Below are 20,328 nucleotides of genomic sequence, written 5' to 3' on the forward strand. Positions count from 1 at the left end.
CACTGTGTGAGAAGCTCAGATGCTCGCATCACTTCCTGTTCATTTAGGAGGGCAAGGGTTCCTATGGTGAGGTGCAGCTTCGCGTGATTTTGAAAGATGCTCGCATCCACTCTCATATCCTGTAAAGAAAAAGAAAAAAAGAGAAGAAAAACTGCATTTCGTTCGTTCTGAAGTTATCCTGTCATACACTATGAAATACAATCAGCTCCTGAACTACTGGCACCCTTGGTAGGTTAATGACAATGATTGTGGAATAATTATGACAAATTAGGGAAAGATTATGATGGCTGACAACAATTTTGGTAACATGTTTTTTTTGGGGGTTGGGTGGCAATTAGGTGGCACAATGGTGCAGTGGGTAGTGTTGCTGCCTCACAGCTTCAGGGTCATGGGTTCAATACTGAGCCTGGTTTACTGTCTGTGTGGAGTTTCGCATGCTCTCTCAGTGTTCACATGGTTTTCCTCCAGTCTTTACTCCTTCCTCTCTGTCATTTATTCCTCTACTAGCTCCCACACACTAATCACCTCACTGAAAGCTCAAGGACATTCATGGGCAACACATGTTTCTGTTTTGTTTTTTTTTTGTGCATGTTGTAATATTTCTAAGAACACTATTACCACTTCATTGTATTACCACTTCACTATATTGTACAGATTTGTTACACACTACACCTAATTTAATTGTAAATTATTTTCCATTTTATATACTACATTGTACTGCTGCTTTATCTGCTTTTTATACTCTCCAATGTCTATAGTGGACTGCTCAGACTACACCTGCACACAGCTACTATTTATACTATTTATTGTACTATGTTTTGTACTCTAGTTCACATACTGTGACTGCACGTATTCCAGTGTTTACAGTTAGGATCTGCACTGCACTTACAGTACATACTATCTAGTATATCTATATCTATACATCTATTGATATCTATATCTATCTGTCTATAGATAAATACATACTGTATTTGTAAATAATCTCTTTCCCCCTGTACCCCCTCCCCCCTGTACCCCCTCCCCCCTTTTTAATCTTCTGAGATATTGTATTGCACAGCTGTAGAGTACCTGAGCCTCGCAGCAAACATTTCAATATACAATTGTCACTGATGTTTTGTGCACTTGAACTTGAAACTCTGAAACTTCCACTGTCCAAAAACATGCAGTGAGGCAGTTTGCCCATGGTGAATTGCCCATAACTGTGAAGGAGTGTGTGAATGTGTGTGCGCGTTATGCCCTGTGATGGACTGGTATCCTATCTGGGGTGAATCTCTGTGTTATCCATCTCATCTAGCATTACAGCAGACTCTGTGCATTAAAGCACTAAATGCAAGGGTGCCAATAGTTGTGAAATGTGGTTTTGGCTGAAAATACATATTTAGATAATGTTTTTTATTTTATTTTAAACAATAAGTTTACTTCAATTAAAGATTTGATTTCTCTCATTATCGGTGTGCGATTGAAGCAACCAACCACAAAGTCCCCTTTGTGCACCCCCCACACTCCCACACACTTTTTTAAACATTTTTTTAACAAAGGCTGCCAGTAATTTTGATATGCAGTACAAAACAGATGAGTATAAGAATAATAATACCATCCATTCATCTATTATCCAGGGATTCATTAATTAAGGAATATTATGCACGGATTTTGTAACACTATCACTGGTAACATTAAAAGTTTTAAGACGACTTTTCACAAAAAAAAAGTGAAGCCTACGGCCCACCTGAGAGCAGTGATCCAAAACTTCCCCTTTAAAGCGTTTAAACCCTTCCTGAATCGGTGGGTGGTTCAGAGCGAAGGACAGAAAGTGAGAGAACGGCTGTTTCCTGCGGAAGCTCTCGATCAAAACCTCGACACGTGTTACAGCTGACGCTACTGCTGCCTTATGAGAGCCTGTGATCACTGCGAAACCACAGAACAAGCACAAGCACAGGCTTAGAACTGCACAAAGAGCACCGAGAGAACACACTGTACAAATCCTTAACCAAAAGTACACCACATAAAAAGGCACCACCACAACATAACCACAATGTTCCATTCTTGCAAACATCAACATTTGTGATAAGAAAAAAAAAAAAAAAACATCTGTGCTCCATCTTGATACTTGAGACGTTATGCACCTGAAAAGAATTGGCAGAAAAGAAAGCAGGTTTTCATTTCCCCGGAAAATGTCAGTAAAAATTGTAAAGATCTCTAACCTATCTGTCCTTCTACTCCTTGTTTTGGAATGCTGATTGTAGTTTTAGTCTCTGCTTCCAGTCGTCTCCGTGTCTCGCCTTTCTTTCCAATGATGTACCTGTTGGAGGGGAGGAAAAAAAAAAACAAAAAAAAGAAATCAAATCTCAAAGCAGGTTTTCATTTATTATTATTTTACTCTGGAGGGATATTGAACCATGACCATTTGCAATGCATTCTGATATTTCATCTTTAAGAAAGAAATAATTATTTAATGGGGATAAACTGTAAAAATTGGACATGGTTGTAAATCAAAGTGATCATATACTGACTTGTAAAGAACACTCGGGACCTCTATGGCACAGCGAAAGCCCTGGTCTGTCTGCTCAATGTTACTCGTGTCACAAGGTTCATCCATGCACTGGTCACTGACTGTAAAACAGCATGAATCTGGATTAAAGTTCTAATGATGAATGAAATATAGGCACTTTAGGCACAAGCTTATGAAAGAAAATCATAAATGATCAAATATATTGGGCAATGCAAGAATATATTTTTTTTAATAATAATGAAATCAAATATAAATGTATTTATTTATTTATGTATTTCAGTAGGTTTTTATTTTGGGATTAATTTCAATTCAAGCGTTCATGACAGACGGCACTGAACATGAAACTGAAACTATCGCTTTGATCCATCACCTGATAAAGACTGATGCAGACTTGCATTTGGTGGTTGCAGTCTAGAACAACAGTTTAATAAAGATCTGAAGGCACAAACGGCGCAGTCACATTAGGAAAGACGTCAGTTTTGTTCTCTTCAGTCAGTTTATTTGCGTAAGCATCCACTTCATGGGAAGCGACTTACATTTTATTCTCAAAACTGCATATTACATGTTTTGTTTCAGCACAGCCATGTTGAATTAGTCTCAAAATATCAAAATAAGTTAAATAGAGCCATCTCAAGTTTGATGAATAAAAACCACAGTTCAAATAATCTCGTTTCATGTTTCATCATGAATAAAAATGACATTTATGCATCAACAAATTATTTATTTACACTCATTCTCCACTTTATTAGGAACACCAGTACACCTGCATGCTGTTATCTAATCATGTGGCAGCAGTGCAATGCAAAAAGTCATGCAGATGCACATCAAGAGCTTTGAGTAATGGTCATATCAAACATCAGAATGAAGAAAAAGTGTCACGGGACACAGGCTCACCCAAACTGGACAGATGAAGATTAGAAGAAAAAATGACCTGGTCTTTTCCCAGTCTTCAACGTTCCAGTTTCAGTGAGTCTGTGCCCATGATAGCCTCAGATTCATGTTCATGGCTGACAGGAGTGGAACTCAATATGGCCTTCTGCTGTTGTTGCTCATGGTGTGATGTGTTGTGCAATCTGGGATGCTTTTCTGCTCACCGTGGCTCTAAAGAGTGATTATTCAATTTACTATACACTTACTATAGACCAGTTTGGCCATTCCCCTCTGATGTCTCTCATGAACAAGGTGTTTCAGCCTGCAGACCCTCCGCAAACAGGATGTTTTTTTGGTTTTCGCACCACTCTGTTTAAACTCAAGCCTGTTGTGTGTGAAAATCCCAAGAGGTCAGCAGTTTCTGAAATACTCAAACCAGCCCATCTGGTACCAACAACCATGCCACAAGTAAGGTCACAGAGCTCATACTTTTCCCCAATTCAGATGTTTGATATGAACATTAACTGAAGCGCTTGAACTGTATCTACATGAGTTTTTGAATTGTGCTGCTGCCACATGATTGGCTAATTAGATAACTGCATGAATGTCCAGCTGTACAGGTGTTCCCAATAAAGTGGACATTGATATTTCTTTTTCCACAATATGTTTAAGAATTATATCATTTATTTAACTGTAGTTCAGTAAAAATTTATCTAGAACATGTAACCTGGTCCAGAGTATGAGAAAGCTTCCTCCTCTTCATCTTCATAATGTTCTTCTTTAACAGGATTTCTGCGGTAAATCCTGCCATTGATGTTAATGAGTGCTGGCCTCAATACGTCCATAGCGATCTACTATTCCTGAAGGCCAATAAACAGCCATGAATACACATCACATGTTTGTCTCAGATGTGACACATTCAGTGAGTATGTTCACAGTGGAAGATCACGCATTTCAGGTCCAGTTACACTTGTATTAGCGCATTTGAACTGTAAATAGGCAGTGGTAGCTGAGTGGTTAAGGTATTAGGCTGCTGAACAGACATGAGTTTAAATCCCAGCACCACAAGCCTGCCACTGTTGGGACCTTGAGCAAGGCCTTTAACCCTCAACTGATCAGTTGTTCCCTGTCCATATGTAAGTTGCTTTGGAGAAAAGCATCAGCAAAATGAGCTAAACGTAAATCTCTAAATTATTCATTAGTGGAGCTAACCAAGAAGGGTCTGTAGAGATTACCCTGCTGAAAAATCCAGCTTGGTCTGACTAGCTACTGGGTTCATACTGCTGCTTGGGACTATTAACACTATTCATGCCATCAATAATACCATGCACTAGAGTTTTGTACTGGTAGTGTTCACTGTATAGTTCGTTTATTTAATCCTGCACTGTATACTGTATAGTCTATCCATCCATCCATTTTCCATACACTTACCTACACAGGGTCATGAGGGAGGCTGGGGCCTATCTCAGGGCACTTGGAGCATAGGGCGGGGAACACCCGGGATGGGGTGCCAACCCAATGCAGGGCACAATCGCACACACATTCACACACCCCAGACAATTTGGGAATGCCAATCAGCCTACAGTGCATGTCTTTGGACTGGGGGAGGAAACTGGAGTACCTGGAGGAAACTCCCTAAGCACGGGAGAGCATGCAAACAGTGCGGTGGTGGGATGCAAGCCCCCAACTCCAGAGGTGCAAGGCAAACAGGCTAACCACTAAGCCACAGTGCCCCCTGTATAGTCTATTTGCTGTATTTATTGATTTTTGCACTGTCTGTTACTGTGCTACGTATCCTCACGTCTGACACTGTTTCATGTGTAGTGAAGCACCAAGATTCTCGGGGAACTATATTTTGTTTCCTAACATTACATCTGTGATGGCAGAAATGACAATAAAGCCTGCTTGACTTGACTCAAATGCATGTGATGTGCCGGAAAAAACGATGCATTTTTTTCTCTTCTTATCATAACAGACTTTTTTTTTAATGTTTTAGTCCCAGTGTATTTTTGCAAACCCTTGATTTTGATTATTTGAGCCACACATGATATTATGGAGATGCCAGTGATCCTGACCCTTTCTGCTCTCCGGACCTGCCTGATCCATCCTGATGGAGATCTCATCAACTGGACGCTACATTCTGCCACTGAGGACGACCCCAAGCAGTGCAGCCTGGAGATTGCAGAGGACGGTACCGCTTCAAGTACCATGGAAATGGTTTTGGACCTCAATTCCACATGGACATTCTCTCTGTGGTTGCTGCTATGGCCTTAGGACTGCAATTACCACATACAATTTTGCACTCAAGTCTCCTTTAGTGAACAGTGGACTAGTTCAACAAAGACTTCATATAAAAACCATAATGAACTTTCTTTTACTTTCACACTATCCGTTGTTACTCAGATGAGGATGGGTTCCCTTCTGAGTCTGGTTCCTCTCAAGGTTTCTTCCTCATATCATCTTAGAGTTTTTTTCCCTTGTCTCCGTCGCCACCGGCTTGCTCATTAGGGATAAATTCACACACTTAAAATCTGTATCCTGTGTTTATATACTTCTGTAAAGCTGCTTTGAGACAATGTACATTGTTAAAAGCGCTATACAAATAAAATTTAATTGATCATTTTATTAAAATGGATATGATGCCTCACGACCAATTTTGAGACTTAAATCCTATCTCACTCCACATTTGACACAAACTCATTATTTCATACACTATATAGTACACTTAAATTAGTCTTGGGGGTGGGGGGGAGGAGGGTTGTCACGTTCATATAAAAAGACAAGGATTAAAATGAAGGTTTGCCTAAAGAAACTGGGACTCAAAAGACATTAAAACTAGTCTGTATTCACTGCTTCTGTTCATGCAGGTATTTAAGCTAACTAGCTTGACTGCTAGAGCTAACAGCTACACTAAACACTTTGGCTGAATCCCATCTCACTCCTTTTTTGACATATAGTGCACTAGATATGGTGAAAAAGCCATTATTTCACCCCCTGTGTAGAGAGAGCCCACTGAAACTAGCTGTCTCTATCAAGTGTAGCATAACAAAAACAATACCGCATATCAATAAAGTTGTTTAAACAATACATTTTAAGCATAAATAGTGACACCGTGTAAATTCTCCATAATATACACAAGAAATAACACCATACTTACAGTTAAATACCTTCCAGATGCTCTCAAGTAGACTTCCTACTTCCGCAACGTCACCGGAAATACACATTCCGCTTCGCTTTGCAGCTCTTCCGAGGCATTAGATGGCGCTGTCATGTACAAGAGTGTATGTCTCATACCAGAAGCAGCACCAGAACAAGGATACCAAACACCGTAAGTTGAATTTTTGTACATTAATACATTTTAGTGATACAGTAATTCTCATTAATAACAAATGACTCAAAATGTCTGTTTATTATAACTAATAAAAGCGCGAATGATGAACTATTATATACATCAGATCTCCAGCTAGCTGGTTATCCTGCTAACTATCTCGGTAAACATTAGCTTGTAAATAACAAATAACCTGTTGTTTAACCAGCATCACTCCTAGTGTTTAATTCTGCTTGAAATGATCTATGGTATGAAACATCGGTGTAATAAACACTTTAAACAAAAAACTTTTAATAAACTCGCATGCGAAGCTGAAACATAGCTATTGCTGGAAACATTTCAGAGTTATTTGCTGATTTTTAATGTTTTCAGTCTGACCAGAAATAGCTCAGCTTTATACATAAGTACCTAATTCAGGTATGAGAAGAGAAGAGAATATAAGATGGATCAGATCTATGACCAAAAGTTTGTGGACACCTGACCATCACACCCATATGTGGGTCTTCCCAAAAACTGTTCCACAAAGCTGGAAGGATACAGTTGTATAGGATGTCTTTGTATCCTGTAGCGTTATAATTTCCCTTCACTGGAACTAAGAGGCCCAAACCTGTTCCAGCAAAACAATGTCCCTGTGCACAAAACGAGCTCCATGAAGACATGGATGGATCAGTTTGGAGAGGAAGAACTCGAGTGTCCTGCACAGAGTCCTGACCTCAACCCCACTGAACACCTCTGGGATGAACTGGAACGCCGACTGCATCCCTGAACTCCTCACCCGACACAGGAAATATCACAGTATCAACACTTACACATTTTTGTTAAATCTATTTTTGTTGAGTGTTCCTGTGAATTAACTGTTACTACAGAAACAATCATATACACCATACGGTCAAAAGTTTGTGGACACCTGATCACACACCTGTGTGGTCTTTCCTCAAGCTGTTGCCACAAAGTTGGAAGCACATAATGCTATGGGATGTCTTTGTATACTGCAGCATTAAGATTTCTATTTCACTGGAACTAATCCTAAACCATGAGCCCAAACCTGCTCCAGCATGACAGTGTCCCTATGCAGACAGAGAAGTCCATGAAGACATGGTTTGCCAAGGTCAGGTTTGAGTCCTGACCACAACCTTACTGAACACCTTTGGGATGAACTGAAACACTGACTACATGCCAGACCACCTGACATCATTGCCTGACCTCACTAATGCTCTTGTAGCTAAATGACCACAAATCCCCACAGAAACGCTCCAAAATCTAGTGGAAAGCCTTCTCAGAAGAAAGGAGGTTAATATAACAGAAAAGATGGGACTAAATCTGGAATGGGATGTTCAACAAATTACATATGGGTGCGATGCTCAGGTGTCCACAAAATATTTAGTAATTAGTATTGATAAGCTGTCATTTTGTGTGCCTAGATAATTCAATTCAATTTTATTTGCATAGCACTTTTAACAATGGACATGGTCACAAAGCAGCTTTAGAGAAACCAGGGACCAGGGCTGGGAACTTGTGGATTAAATGAATCAAAACTGGAACAGGTAGATTCCAGACAAGGTGCAGTTACAAGGTATTCTGCTTCTGGCTTACTCATGAGGGATAAATTCTTACATTTAAAATGTATATTCTGAATGTATTTATTTCTGTAAAGCTGCTTTGGGACCATATCCATTGATAAAAGCGCAATACAAATAAAATTGAATTGAACTGAATGTATTAGTTAGGTACATACCAAATAGTTCACTTTATAGATAAACAATTACTGATAGTAGCCTGTGTGTAGCTATGTACAACTTGTCATACGTTCTCTATGCCCTCCGTCCTTATTCTTCCCCAAAGGGACAACCACAGGACCACTACTGACCTACACACACAAAAAACTAGCAAAACAGCAGAGCCACACTATGAAAAACTATCAATCCAGTGTTGTTTTTAATTAAAACCTATGTTCAATCAGCTACATGTTATTCTATGGAACAATGGAGGAGTACTGATGAGAGTATTGTCATAATAATTGCAATAATTATTGTAATAATTGCACGTCTCTCTGACTCCAATAACACTGCTGCAGCTAATACATTCTGTTCAGTATCACACACACTAGCCTGCTGTGTTGGGAATGATACATCACCCATATATTATCTGCTTAGTTGTGGTGCATTGAAGGACAGGGTAGAAGGGTGCTGACAAACTGCAGAGCAACAGATGGGCTAGAATCAGTACATACTTAGTCACCTATATGGTAGGTGTAACTGATAAATTCTCTGATAAGAGTAGATACAAGTTAGATGTACTTAATATCCTAATAAATCAGCTACATAGAGTATAGAAGGCATTGTTTCACACCTTTCATAAGGCACTTATATCCAGAATTGCATGCTGAATATAAAATAGCCCCATCTTTAACATCAAGTGTTGAAGCCCTTTCAGAATATTGTGTTTATTTATGGACTAGACAATCTTTTTTTTTTTTTTTCTTTCACACAGGAAACGCTGCCTTGTGTTGACCCAGCACTCCAGGCCAAATGGCAGCAGCTTCTTCATCGTCCTCCTCCGCCGGAGGGGTTAGCGGGAGCTCCGTTACTGGATCTGGCTTCAGTGCATCAGAGCTCATTCCCCCTAGAAAAGTCCTCTACACTTACCCTAAAGGAGCTGGGGAGATGATGGAAGGTCTGCCAAATACCTCACTTCTATTTTTGCTTTTTTAGTTTTTAAATCCAGGGGATTTTATTTATTTATTTATTTTTTATTATACACAGAGAGTTGAGAATCAGTGGCCTCAGGAGAAGACTGAAATTAATTTCATTGAATCGAATCGACTGGTGTCAGGTCAAGGATACAAAATGGCTGGTAGCAGTATGATGTATATCGAAGCAAGAGTACAAATAAAAGGAGAAGTACAACCCCAATTCCGAAAAGTTGGGACAGTATGGAAAATGCTAATAAAAACAGTCATTTGTAAATGTACTTCGACTTGTATTTAAACAAAAAAACTTATTAAGACAAGGTATTTGATGTTTTACCTTATCAACTGCATAGTTTTTTGAAGGTAAATGTTTATTTTGAAATTGTTGCATACATGTTCCAAAAAAACTGATACAGGGGCAATTTAGGACTAACAGTGATGTGACAAGTTAAAATAAGGTGATGTGAAACAGGTGAGGCAGTCGTCTAATCTAACCACAGATACAAGTTAAAGCCTTACTATGCAAAGCAGAGACCATACATCAACACTGTCCAGAAGTGCTGTCGACTTCTCTGGGCTCGGTCTCATCTGAGATGGACAGTAGCACAGTGGAATCGTGTTTTGTTGTCTGACGAGTCAACATTTCATATAGTTTTTGGACAAATTAGCCGTGTCTGGGCCAAATAGGAAAAGGATCATCCAAGCTGTTATCAGCATCAGGTCCAAAAACCACCATCCGTCATGGTATGGGAGTGTGTCAGCGCCCATGGCATGGGTAACTTGCACATCTGTGAGAACACCATTAATGCAGAAAGATATGTACACATTTTGGAGCAACATATCGGAATCACCTTAATTGCCAAGTACTGTGAGTTTACATGTACAAGGAATCTCTCTTGGTGTACTGGTGCTTGACAATAACAGTAAAATAAAAGAATATTAATAAGATAAACAGAGAAAAAGTTATGAAAATGAGAAGCATAAAAAAATAAAGCAATGTGAACTATGAGCATAAATATAAAGATTTAGGAAAATAAAAATAAGACATAAACTTTACATTAGTGAAGGATGTGCAAAAGTGGGCCAGTGCAAATGCTCACAGTTGAAGTAAAAAGGTGTCGTATAGCAGTCTGAGTTGTGTGCATTAATGTAATGCGTATGAAACAACAATGTGTGGTTGTTCGTTAACATAATGTGTAATGTCCATAGAGGTGGACAAGAGACCATGGTGGGTCCTGAGTGGTGTTAATGAGGCCAGTTGCGGATGTGGTGTGAGGTTTTGGTCTTGATAGACCGCAGACTTTTGCCAGCGGGGAGTGCCTCGAAAAGTTTAAGTCCAGGGTGACAGGGGTCAGCCACAATCTTAACTGCCTGCTTCAGGGTCCAGGAAGTGTACAGGTCATGAAGGGGTGGCAGATTGCAGCCAATCACCTTCTCAGCAGAGTGAATGACATGCTGCAGTCTGTCCTTGTACTTGGCAGTGGCAGCAGCGTACCAGATGATAATGGAGGAGGTGAGTATGCACTCCATGATGGAGGTGTAGAAGTGCACCATCATTGTCTTTGGTAGGTTGAACTTCTTCAGCTGCCACACGAAGTACATCCTCTGCTGCACTTTTTTAGTCAGAGAGCTGATGTTCAGCTCCCACTTGAGGTCCTGGGTAATGATGGATGAAGCGGAAGGAGTCCACAGTATCGACTGGGGAGTCACACGGGATGATGGTGGTAGACTTCAGGAAGAACCACCATCTCCACTGTTTTCACAGCATTGAGCTCCAGGTTGTTCTGACTGTACCAACTCATCAGATGGTCATTCTCCCACCTGCAGGCAGACTCCTCCCCCTCAGAGATGAGTCTAATGAGGGTGGTGTCGTCCAGAAACTTCAGTAGTCTGACGGACTGGTGACTGGAGGTGCAGCTATTGGTGTAGAGGGAGAGGAGTAGAGGAGAAAGAACACAGCCTTAGGCGGAACCATTACTGATGGTCTGGACGTCAGAGACATGTTTTCCCAGTCTTGCGTGATTCCTCCTGTCAGGCAGGAAGTCTATGATCCACCTGCTGGTGGAATCAGGCACTCAGCTGGGAGAGCCTGTACTGCAGCAGAGCCGGGAAGATTGTGTTGAAAGCAGAGCTGAAATCCACAAACAGGATCCTGACATAGGTTCCTGAGGAGTCCAGATGCTGGAGGATGAAGTGGAGGACCATGTTAGATGCGTTGTCTACAGACCTGTTGGCTCTGTAGACAAACTGCTGAGGGTCCAGGAGAGGGTCTGTGATGGATTTGAGGTGGGACAGCACGAGATGCTTGAAGGACTTCATTACCACAGATGTCAGAGCGACCGGTCTGTAGTCATTAAGTCCTGTGATCCTGGGTTTTTTGTAGATGGGGATGATAGTGGAGGTCTTGAAGCAGACTTGCACATGGCATATCTCCAGTGAGGTGTTAAAGATGTCTGTGAACACTGGAGACAGCTGATCAGCACAGTACTGAAGGGCGGATGAAGAGACAGAGTCTGGTCCAGCTACTTTGCGGGGTTCTGTCTCTTGAAGACTCTGTTAACGTCTCTCTCCAGGATGGAGAGAGTCGTACTTGTGGTGGGGGAGGAGGAGGAGGGGGCCTTTGAGGTGTGCAGCTGTGGAGAGGCCTCAGCCCTTACTGTGGTAGAGGTGGTGGGCTGAAGCTGATGGCTGGTGTCATGGGGGATGATGTCTGGTCTGTCCCCAGAGTCAAAGGCTGTTGGCCAGACACAGACTGGGGGGCTTAAGGTTTGCAGTTTGTGATCTGTCTGAGCCCTTTCCATACAGAAGCAGAGTCATTGGCTGAGCACTGCTGTTGTAGTTTCTCAGAGTACAACTGTTTAGCTTCTCTCACCACCTTGCTAAACTTGTACTTTGATTCTTGCTGCCATCAAGAGCAGGACAACACCAAACCACATTCTGCTCAGATTACAAGCACATGGTTGCGTAAGCAGAGAGTGCGGGTGCTAGCATGGCCTCCCTGCAGTCCTGACCCGTCTCCGATTGAGAATGTGTGGCGCATTATGAAGCGCAAAATAAGACAACGAAGGCCCCTTACAGTTGTGCAGCTGAAGAAATGCATCATGGATGAATGAGGGACAATTCCGCTTGCTAAATTTAACCAACTGGTGTCTTCACTCAGCACCCAAACACTTCACCTGTTCTTTTAATAACACTTGTTATGTTACACAGTGGTAAACAGTCGACTGTCCCAACTTTTTTGGAGTGTGTTGCAGTCATCAGATTGTAAATGAGTGTATATTTTCAAAAATAAATTACATTTACAAAGTAAAACATCAAGTAATGTGTTTTCAATATAGTACAGGGTGAACTGAATTTTCAGCTGACTCTTTTTGTTTGGTTTTTTGCATTTTCCATACTGTCCCAACTTTTTCAGATTTGGGGTTGTATAATAAACCAGGTTATTGTCCATATGTGCAAAAGTACAGTGTCAGCCCTGTTGAGTGAGAGTGCCACATGAGTCTTGATCTCTTCCACTGACTGAATGAGCAGTCAAGTTATAGTTGTGACCTACACTTGTCATCCTGGAACATTGGAGTGTGAATGTTATGTTCTACTTGAACATGAAGCACAAAAGGCATCCTCAGATTCTGGCACCTCAGAACAGAGAGGGTTAAGTGCTGTGCTCAAGTTGCAGCTTGGTGGTAGCTAATCAATAGCCACTGTTGCCCCTAATGCTATTGGTAGATGAGCCTAATTGTTTTTGTCTGGGGAGCTTAAGGACATGGGGGTCATTAATTTCCATATCAGATGATTAAAGAAATACTAAGATGGAGGGGGGGGGCACCATAATTTGGATCTCGAAAGGATGGATCCAATCCATTACAAGGTCAAGCCTGACTGGACTATGCACATCTAAAACCATGCCAGACCTTTTGTTTTTGGCCCAGCTATTTAGAAAGTGTCTGGGTCATTTATCCACACAGGGACATGCATTTCCAATCGTCTGCACTTTTTGTCTCCAGAAAGAACAGAGGGCATTAATGAATGAAACCCGCCATTCTCCTTTAGTCCTAATTCTGCTCTGGCTGCATTGGCATATTCTCAAATTGTGTGTTTAGCTAAGTTCTGGCTCGAAATAAAGGGAACATGGGGGTGGGTGGGTGGGTGTGCGCGCGTGCGTGTGTGTGTGTGTGTTATATGTGCATTTTTTGTGTGTGTAATTGTCAATATGGTGAAGTTTTCTGTGAGGTGACATTTAGCATTTTTGCAAGGTCTTTCCAGTGTCACTGCTTCAGAACACAAGACTTTGTGCTGTCTGGTTTCTCTTTAACATGACCAGCTGCAATTTTTTTTAATTATTAACTTCAGGAGAGTGGAAAAAGAGAGACTGTTTATAGCTACTATAATGTAAGTGTTTACAGGAACTAGTCTGCTTCATCAACATTCCACAATGCTAAAAACATAAAATGGACAACCTGTTGTTTTAAAAAATAATAATAAATAAACAGTTGTAATCTCTGGCACACTGCTGTGGAATAAGATGAATTAAACACTTCAGAACATGCCGTTATTGGAAAATAATCAACTTTGGGGGTGGTAATAGTAACTTTGCTTTTCACACCACCCCTCCATTCATTCTTTTCCTATAGTAGCCTAGCTGTGTTTTTATTCATTAATTATGGACCAGTAAGCAAATGTATTGTATCAGATGTTTGAAATCTACTGGACACTTTTACTCTTTACTTTTCAGATGGCTCAGACAGATTTCTGTGTGAATCGGTTTTCAGTTATCAAGTGGCATCAACGCTAAAACAGGTGAAGCATGGTAAGATGCACATTATTCTGATTTTTAAAGCACCAATATCACATTGTATAACAACAATCAACAGTAATTAACTAAATGTCAGTGCTTATGATTACGTTATTGTCACTAAGGTCTCAAAACGCAATACTAATGACTCGCTGGTATGGTTTGCTCTCAGATCAGCAGGTATCCCGTATGGAGAAGTTGGCTAGCCTGGTGGAGGAGCTGGAGGCAGATGAGTGGAAATATAAGCCTATTGAACAGCTATTGGGTTTCACAACTTCATAGCGAACCACTTGCTGCTCACATCAATGCATGAATTGCAATGAATTTTTGTTTATCATTTTACTTTTTAAAGAAAAATTTTTTTTAACCAGAATGGAAATGTTTTCGTATAATTTATTTATGCACATTTCCCATATTTGAAGAACATACACAGGCTGTAGACTTGAACGAAACTGTTTTGGACATTTTAATGGAACTTAATACTCAAATGTAAATATACTTATGTTACAGATCTTGTCACAGCAGACTAATCACGTGCAAAAGTGTACCCAAACTTTAACAAGTGTTTTTTTGTTTGTTTGTTTTTAAAGATGTTTTTGTGGAATAAAACTGCTCTAATCTACGTGATTAAAAAGTATATATTAAATCATTAAAATAAATCATTTTATTGATACTTTCATCCATTTCAAAGAGCTACATAGTAAGTGCACTGTCAGAGTTGCAATTCTAGATATTCTTTGATATTTATTATTAAATTGAAAGCATGAACAATATTATATTATTGTATGTATGTCATTTATTTGTGCTGTTTAGAAACAAAGGCTGATGGATCAATCGATCTTTGCTACAAATGCAGCCAGCTGCCTTAGAAGCCCAAACATATCTTGTTTTTGTCTTGAGTGTACAGAAGCCCTGTGCTATTTTCCACGCTCCTGCACAGTTGCTATTAATTTTAGTGCTGTGGTCTATGAGGTTATCCTCCCCCTCACTGTGTTTGTATGAGAGAGAGAGAGGGCGAGCGAGCGAGCGCATATAGCCTACTTGTACCCGCAGCTGTAGAAACAGGAGAAGACAAAGTGAGAGAGAGTGGGTGCAGGGAGACAGCAAATAAAACCCACACTCTTTGTCCTAAAAAAAAAATGTTAAGTGCTGTGTTCATAACAAGTTCTCAGAGCACTACGCATATGCATACTTAGAACTAATGTATTTTTCATAGTTGTTTTTTAACTATTTTTTTTGACTGATAAAATAATAATCTGTGCAGAGTTGGTGACTGTTTTTTTTTTTCTCTTTGAGAGCAGAATAAACACTGTCCAGTGAGCATTGTTTATATACACTGCGTCCTGAATACTAGGTTTGTGGTACAGTTAGTCCTGCTGGATGTTTTGCATCTGAATGTTTGAGTAATGCAGTACATTCTGTTCCAAAAAAAGGGTGGGACCAAACCTACAGTGTATACGGCTGGATCCTAAACACACTACATTTCTACCCCAACTCACTCATATACTGTCCATAAAACCTGTTTTATGCATGTTCAAATTTTTAACAGTATTGTAACTCGTGGCTGTAGGTTTTTTTTTTTTGTTTGTTTGTTTTTTTACTACTACATATAGACATTCCTAATAGCACTTCCATGTTGTACGTGTTGTACGGGTTATCCTGCCTGCAAAGGGAACGGTTTGTTCAGCCCTCACTCATACTACCAAAACATCCATGAACTCAGGCTAACTGGCCATAATTTTCACACTTTTTTATGAGCCAGCTGAAGTGCACACAGAAGAATGTTGGTCACACAGTTGGTCAAACAGCCTCTGGTAAATCACTAACATATTTTAACTGAGTTCTAAGAATAAACTGCTGTTACAATAAAAGTTAGGAACCATAATAAAACATGCTGAAGGGATATCCTAGGCTAAATGTCATATCCTGATCGTTGTCTAACTACCGGTTACCTGTTAATAAATAAATCTACACAGGGTTCATTATTAACTGATGTCATTTTATAGGTGTTTGTGTGCCATGGGATTGTTTTTGCCTCCAACATGGTTATCTGAAACAAAATGTAAATCAGACTTAGGATTAAAAGAGAATTATTATTATTATTATTATTATTTTTATCTCTAAACATAATTAATTTTCAAGGACCTTATTAGTATACAGAACTATATTGTTCCACCATAAAACATTAGCGTATAATTGACATTCAGACAGTCCACATTACACTTCTAAAACCAAATGTTTAAATAAAGGTCTAAACAAGAGAAAGTGGAAAATTTGTAGGAATATTAGCTATTTCTATATTTGAACTTTACATACATTATTATACATGTATGCATTACATATGTGTGCGCATATATATATATATATATATATATATATATATATATATAGATAGATAGATAGATAGATAGATAGATAAAATTTATAGATGTATGTAATATGTGTATATACATTATATACACATAAATTAGAGGTGTTGGGAATAAATTAATAGCTGTTAATAAGGAATAATAGTGGCACTCTGTAAATTCATATGACTGATATATGGCATTGTTTTTACTTTTTGCATCAGATACATCCGTACCTTTCAAACCAGTTATTTCTGGTCTTCGTCATTCCCAGTAAGTTCTTAAAGTTGCATCAGATGAGCAGTGATGACAGAATGTTGATTCATTTAGGACCATATAACATTACATCATACTGAATTATGTCTCCACAAGAGGTGCTGTAGTAGTACGTGAGCTTGCACCCACCAAATCAATGCACATTTATTAACCTCAGTGTTTTTGTGTGCAGCTTTGAGTGGTTACAAATATTGACAAGGCCACTAAAGTCATGTTTAACCCATAGTCCATGTGCATGGAGTGTACTGAGACAGACACTACCTTAGCTAGCTAGAGGACTGACTTATATGGAGTGATGTAATGTTGCATCACAGGCTGGCAATCTCCTGTGGAACTAGCACCTTTCTGTGTGCTGGATTCTCCTAGATATCCAGCCTGATGCTTGGATGTACAAACACAATGATGTCATAATGCAGCCCACAAATGTGATTCTTTCTGCATACAGAAATGACTGAAATCACTATTTTAATGCATGCATATTTTTTTTAATGTACTAGATATAGTGTTATTTTGTCATTTGTGGATATGTGCATTATTAAAAATCCATATAATGAGGTTGTTTTTTTTTTTACTAAACATGTTCACTTTCATACTGCAATATCACCCATTTTGCAAATGTATTCTTGTTTGTAGCCACACTTGTGCAGCACATAAAATAAACAGCCTACCAAACACTAACTTTGCCCCCAATGCCTATTTAACTCGGACACGGACACACAGATAGAAAGACAGGTTTTGTCCGAACTTGTCCTAGGTGAAACAAAAGACTACTTGCTGTGTTTTTCCCTTCCTCAGCAGACAATGGCTTGTGCGCGCTTCGTGTTACTGGGCAAAGTGGAACGCTCAGAACGTGCGCTAAAAGCTGATTGGCTGACTTGTCTCCGGGGGCGTGAAAAGCTACCGTTGGGCGGAGCTATATAAACAGCTTTGTTCTCGCGCATGACATCAGTGTTTGCAGACGAGCAGATGCAACGCTGAAGGAAAGAGCACTTAACCAGCTTACTCAGCTCTTTGTTCGTTTGAGCTGAAAATTTCTGGTTTATCATCAAATACTAGCAAGACATCGCCTGCAGGTTATATCTGCACGATTTTGGTGAGTGCTTATGTTGAAATCAATGTTACTTTAATGTGCCTGAGACTTGTTTTTGTTTCTATTTAGTCGTTCAGTTTGCAAAAGTAACGGCTTCTTAAAAAATACAAATAAAGACAATAATATGATGTTAAATGTAGCCCACTGAGGTGTTTTTCAGCTTGTACCTTTTTGAAGGAACTCTTAAAGGTTTAATTGTGGAGTTCTTCAACAAGGTGTTTTTTCTCAAAAGGTTCTGAGGAGGACCCTTTAAGAAAGCTGAAGCATTAAACCATATACAGAGAACCCCTGAGGAAGCTTGTTTTGCCTTCCTAAGGGTTTAATGCTACACAATTTTCTGAAGCTCATGTTCTAGACAATTTTTTTTAAAAAAATCTGGATTTCTTCAAGACATTAAAAAGAACAACTTGCTGTTGAATCAACATTGTTTATTGTCTGCATGAGGTGTTTTTTTTGACCCAAGTTGTTTTGAGTCCTGTTTTTGTCCTAGACACACATCTCTAAGTTAAGCTATCTTTTTTTCTCAGGTTTGAAAGCACATTTGACCCTGTAAGAGCTGCACTTTTGGTTAGGAGTCATGCAGAAGACACAGACTGAAGGGGTTTGGGTTGATGGAGCTCCACAGCGGCTGTCCTGGAGCGGCCTGGTGCAGAAACTCAGCAGCAGTAACAGCATAGACTCTGACTCCGAGCACAGTGGTGCAGATGATTGCTCAGATACTGGTAAGTTACACACAATTTTCTCTTCTTTTAAATTATCATTACTTTTTAAATTGCGTGGCTTGTTCATTGTAAGCGAGCTTTCAGTCATCTCACCTTCTAAAGGTTTGAAGTTCGTATTAGGGTTGAGTGAAATCTCTTGCACCTTAAAGGTTACAGTATTTATTGTGAAGCATGGTGATGTATGTGAAGACTGTTGATTTTGACAAGTGTTAAATGTGGTATTTTTGAATTGCTTGGGGTTGGCAAGTGTTTATAAAGACACCTCTGATATCTGCAGTACGCTTGGCTTGGAAAACCGCATTATGATGTAATTAAGTGAGAACGCATCCCAATATGATGCCTGCTGCTTAATGTGAGGTTTTCTTTTACTCCATATTGTGTAAAACTAACATTTTCCATCTCTTCTGTATCTGTAGGTTCTGTATCTCTTCCTGACTTGTCAGCTCTGGAAGCTGACATGTTCTACGACCCAACGGAGGAGAGCCTCTGCAAAGAAGTAGTCCAACAGATTGCTCTTAGCCTGATTGAAGCGAAAGGCTGCACACTGCACTGCTCCAAACTTCTCATCCCCAACAAGCTGCTGGAGCACATAGGGAGCGAGCTGGTGCAGCTGGCCTTGAGTGAGCCGTGTGGCCTCCGGGGGGCGCTCATAGATCTGTGTGTGCAGCAGGGAGAGCTGTTTCACAGTGTAAGCCAGATTGCTGCTGACCCCTGCCTTGTACCCACCTTCCAGCTCACGCTCGTCCTCAGGCCTGAGTCAGGAGGCATCTGGCCGAAGATCCAGGGCTTGTTTACTGCTAAATCCTCATCGATGCCTCTAAGAGGTGCCCTAAAACTCAGCACTGGCTTCAGAGTGATCAAAAGGAAACTGTACAGCTCTGAAGAGCTGCTTATTGAAGAGTGTTGAGCCCCAAGGACCAAAGCTGACCCTTTGAGACATTCTGGCTCACTTCTAGTGATCTGAGGGCTGTTCTCAACCGAGTGACAATACTGTGTGTCCATTGACTTTATACTGAAGACATAACCAGATATTGCAGGTCTCATTTTGTCATGAGGGTGCTCATGCAAAAAGAGCATAGGGTACACAAATGTAAAAGCATTCTTCTATTCACTGATTGCTGTGTATATTCTAGATACTGCATTCATATATTGCACTCCTTTCAGGCAGTTTTTGAACCTGTCTGATGCCGTTTTGTTGACTGCTTCGAAACGTTTACCTCACTTTTTTTTTTTTTTAATTTTCTGAAAGCAACTGTGGCAGCTATTTCATCAACCTGATTTACCTGTGTCATAAAAGATTTCTTTTTGTTTTTATCCAGTGAGCACCATTTCATGATCCAAGTTTGATCCTTCATTAAAATGGACTCTTGGCATCTTAAATGTTTTTAAACACATCGTGACATGCATATTCACTTGTGCATCATTATTTATTTGATATTCAAATACTGTTACATTTTATATGTGCATTAAGGAATCAGAAAATAAATTATTTTTGAAGAAATATTTGCTTGTGATTTTGCTTCTTATCTTCACCACAGTGAGACTTGGTTCTCATTGTGCTGCAAAACATATGGTGTTTGATTTCTGCAAAACGCCTACACTATAGAACAATTAGGCTCTTATTGAAAGTTTTTCTTTTAAATAAGAAACCTTCTGATTTCAGGTTTCCCAAGAAACATGCACAGAAGAAGCTATGGTTCTAGA

General features: G+C 39.8%; 3 protein-coding genes across 5 annotated transcripts in view; 2 read left to right on the forward strand and 1 right to left on the reverse strand.

Annotated features, from left to right (window-relative positions):
* Positions 1-6,591, reverse strand: part of ascc1 (activating signal cointegrator 1 complex subunit 1) — an 11,896-nt gene extending 5,305 nt beyond the window's left edge. For all 3 annotated transcript variants that reach the window (XR_008387461.1, XM_053639238.1, XM_053639237.1), the window contains exons 1-6: positions 6,537-6,591; positions 4,107-4,239; positions 2,511-2,610; positions 2,202-2,299; positions 1,727-1,905; positions 1-119 (exon numbers count right to left, since the gene is read on the reverse strand). The exon at positions 1-119 is cut by the window's left edge and continues 15 nt beyond it. Coding sequence is in view for 2 of the 3 variants with exons in the window: in XM_053639238.1 (XP_053495213.1) it covers positions 1-119; positions 1,727-1,905; positions 2,202-2,299; positions 2,511-2,610; positions 4,107-4,224 (614 nt within the window). In the remaining variant the exon portion in view is untranslated. The remainder of the gene's footprint in view (positions 120-1,726; positions 1,906-2,201; positions 2,300-2,510; positions 2,611-4,106; positions 4,240-6,536) is intronic.
* Positions 6,592-6,601: 10 nt separating this feature from the next.
* anapc16 (anaphase promoting complex subunit 16) lies at positions 6,602-15,451 on the forward strand. The gene is made up of 4 exons (XM_053639241.1): positions 6,602-6,707; positions 9,198-9,380; positions 14,129-14,203; positions 14,361-15,451. The coding sequence occupies exons 2-4, from the start codon at positions 9,236-9,238 to the stop codon at positions 14,468-14,470; spliced, it is 330 nt and encodes a 109-aa protein (XP_053495216.1). The 5' UTR covers positions 6,602-6,707; positions 9,198-9,235; the 3' UTR covers positions 14,471-15,451.
* A 2,297-nt stretch (positions 15,452-17,748) lies between these two features.
* ddit4 (DNA-damage-inducible transcript 4) lies at positions 17,749-20,127 on the forward strand. The gene is made up of 3 exons (XM_053639240.1): positions 17,749-17,905; positions 18,430-18,624; positions 19,041-20,127. The coding sequence occupies exons 2-3, from the start codon at positions 18,480-18,482 to the stop codon at positions 19,529-19,531; spliced, it is 636 nt and encodes a 211-aa protein (XP_053495215.1). The 5' UTR covers positions 17,749-17,905; positions 18,430-18,479; the 3' UTR covers positions 19,532-20,127.
* The last annotated feature ends 201 nt before the right edge of the window (positions 20,128-20,328 follow it).

The sequence above is a fragment of the Ictalurus furcatus genome, chromosome 13, assembly GCF_023375685.1.
Source record: "Ictalurus furcatus strain D&B chromosome 13, Billie_1.0, whole genome shotgun sequence".
NCBI lineage: Eukaryota > Metazoa > Chordata > Actinopteri > Siluriformes > Ictaluridae > Ictalurus > Ictalurus furcatus.

Coding starts and splice junctions, on each gene's coding strand:
- ddit4 (XM_053639240.1), top strand. CDS start 18,480: ATGCAGAAGACACAGACTGAAGGGGTTTGGGTTGATGGAGCTCCACAG. Junction 18,625..19,040: donor AGATGATTGCTCAGATACTG/GTAAGTTACACA, acceptor CTGTATCTGTAG/GTTCTGTATCTCTTCCTGAC.
- anapc16 (XM_053639241.1), top strand. CDS start 9,236: ATGGCAGCAGCTTCTTCATCGTCCTCCTCCGCCGGAGGGGTTAGCGGG. Junction 9,381..14,128: donor AGCTGGGGAGATGATGGAAG/GTCTGCCAAATA, acceptor TTTACTTTTCAG/ATGGCTCAGACAGATTTCTG. Junction 14,204..14,360: donor GCTAAAACAGGTGAAGCATG/GTAAGATGCACA, acceptor GTTTGCTCTCAG/ATCAGCAGGTATCCCGTATG.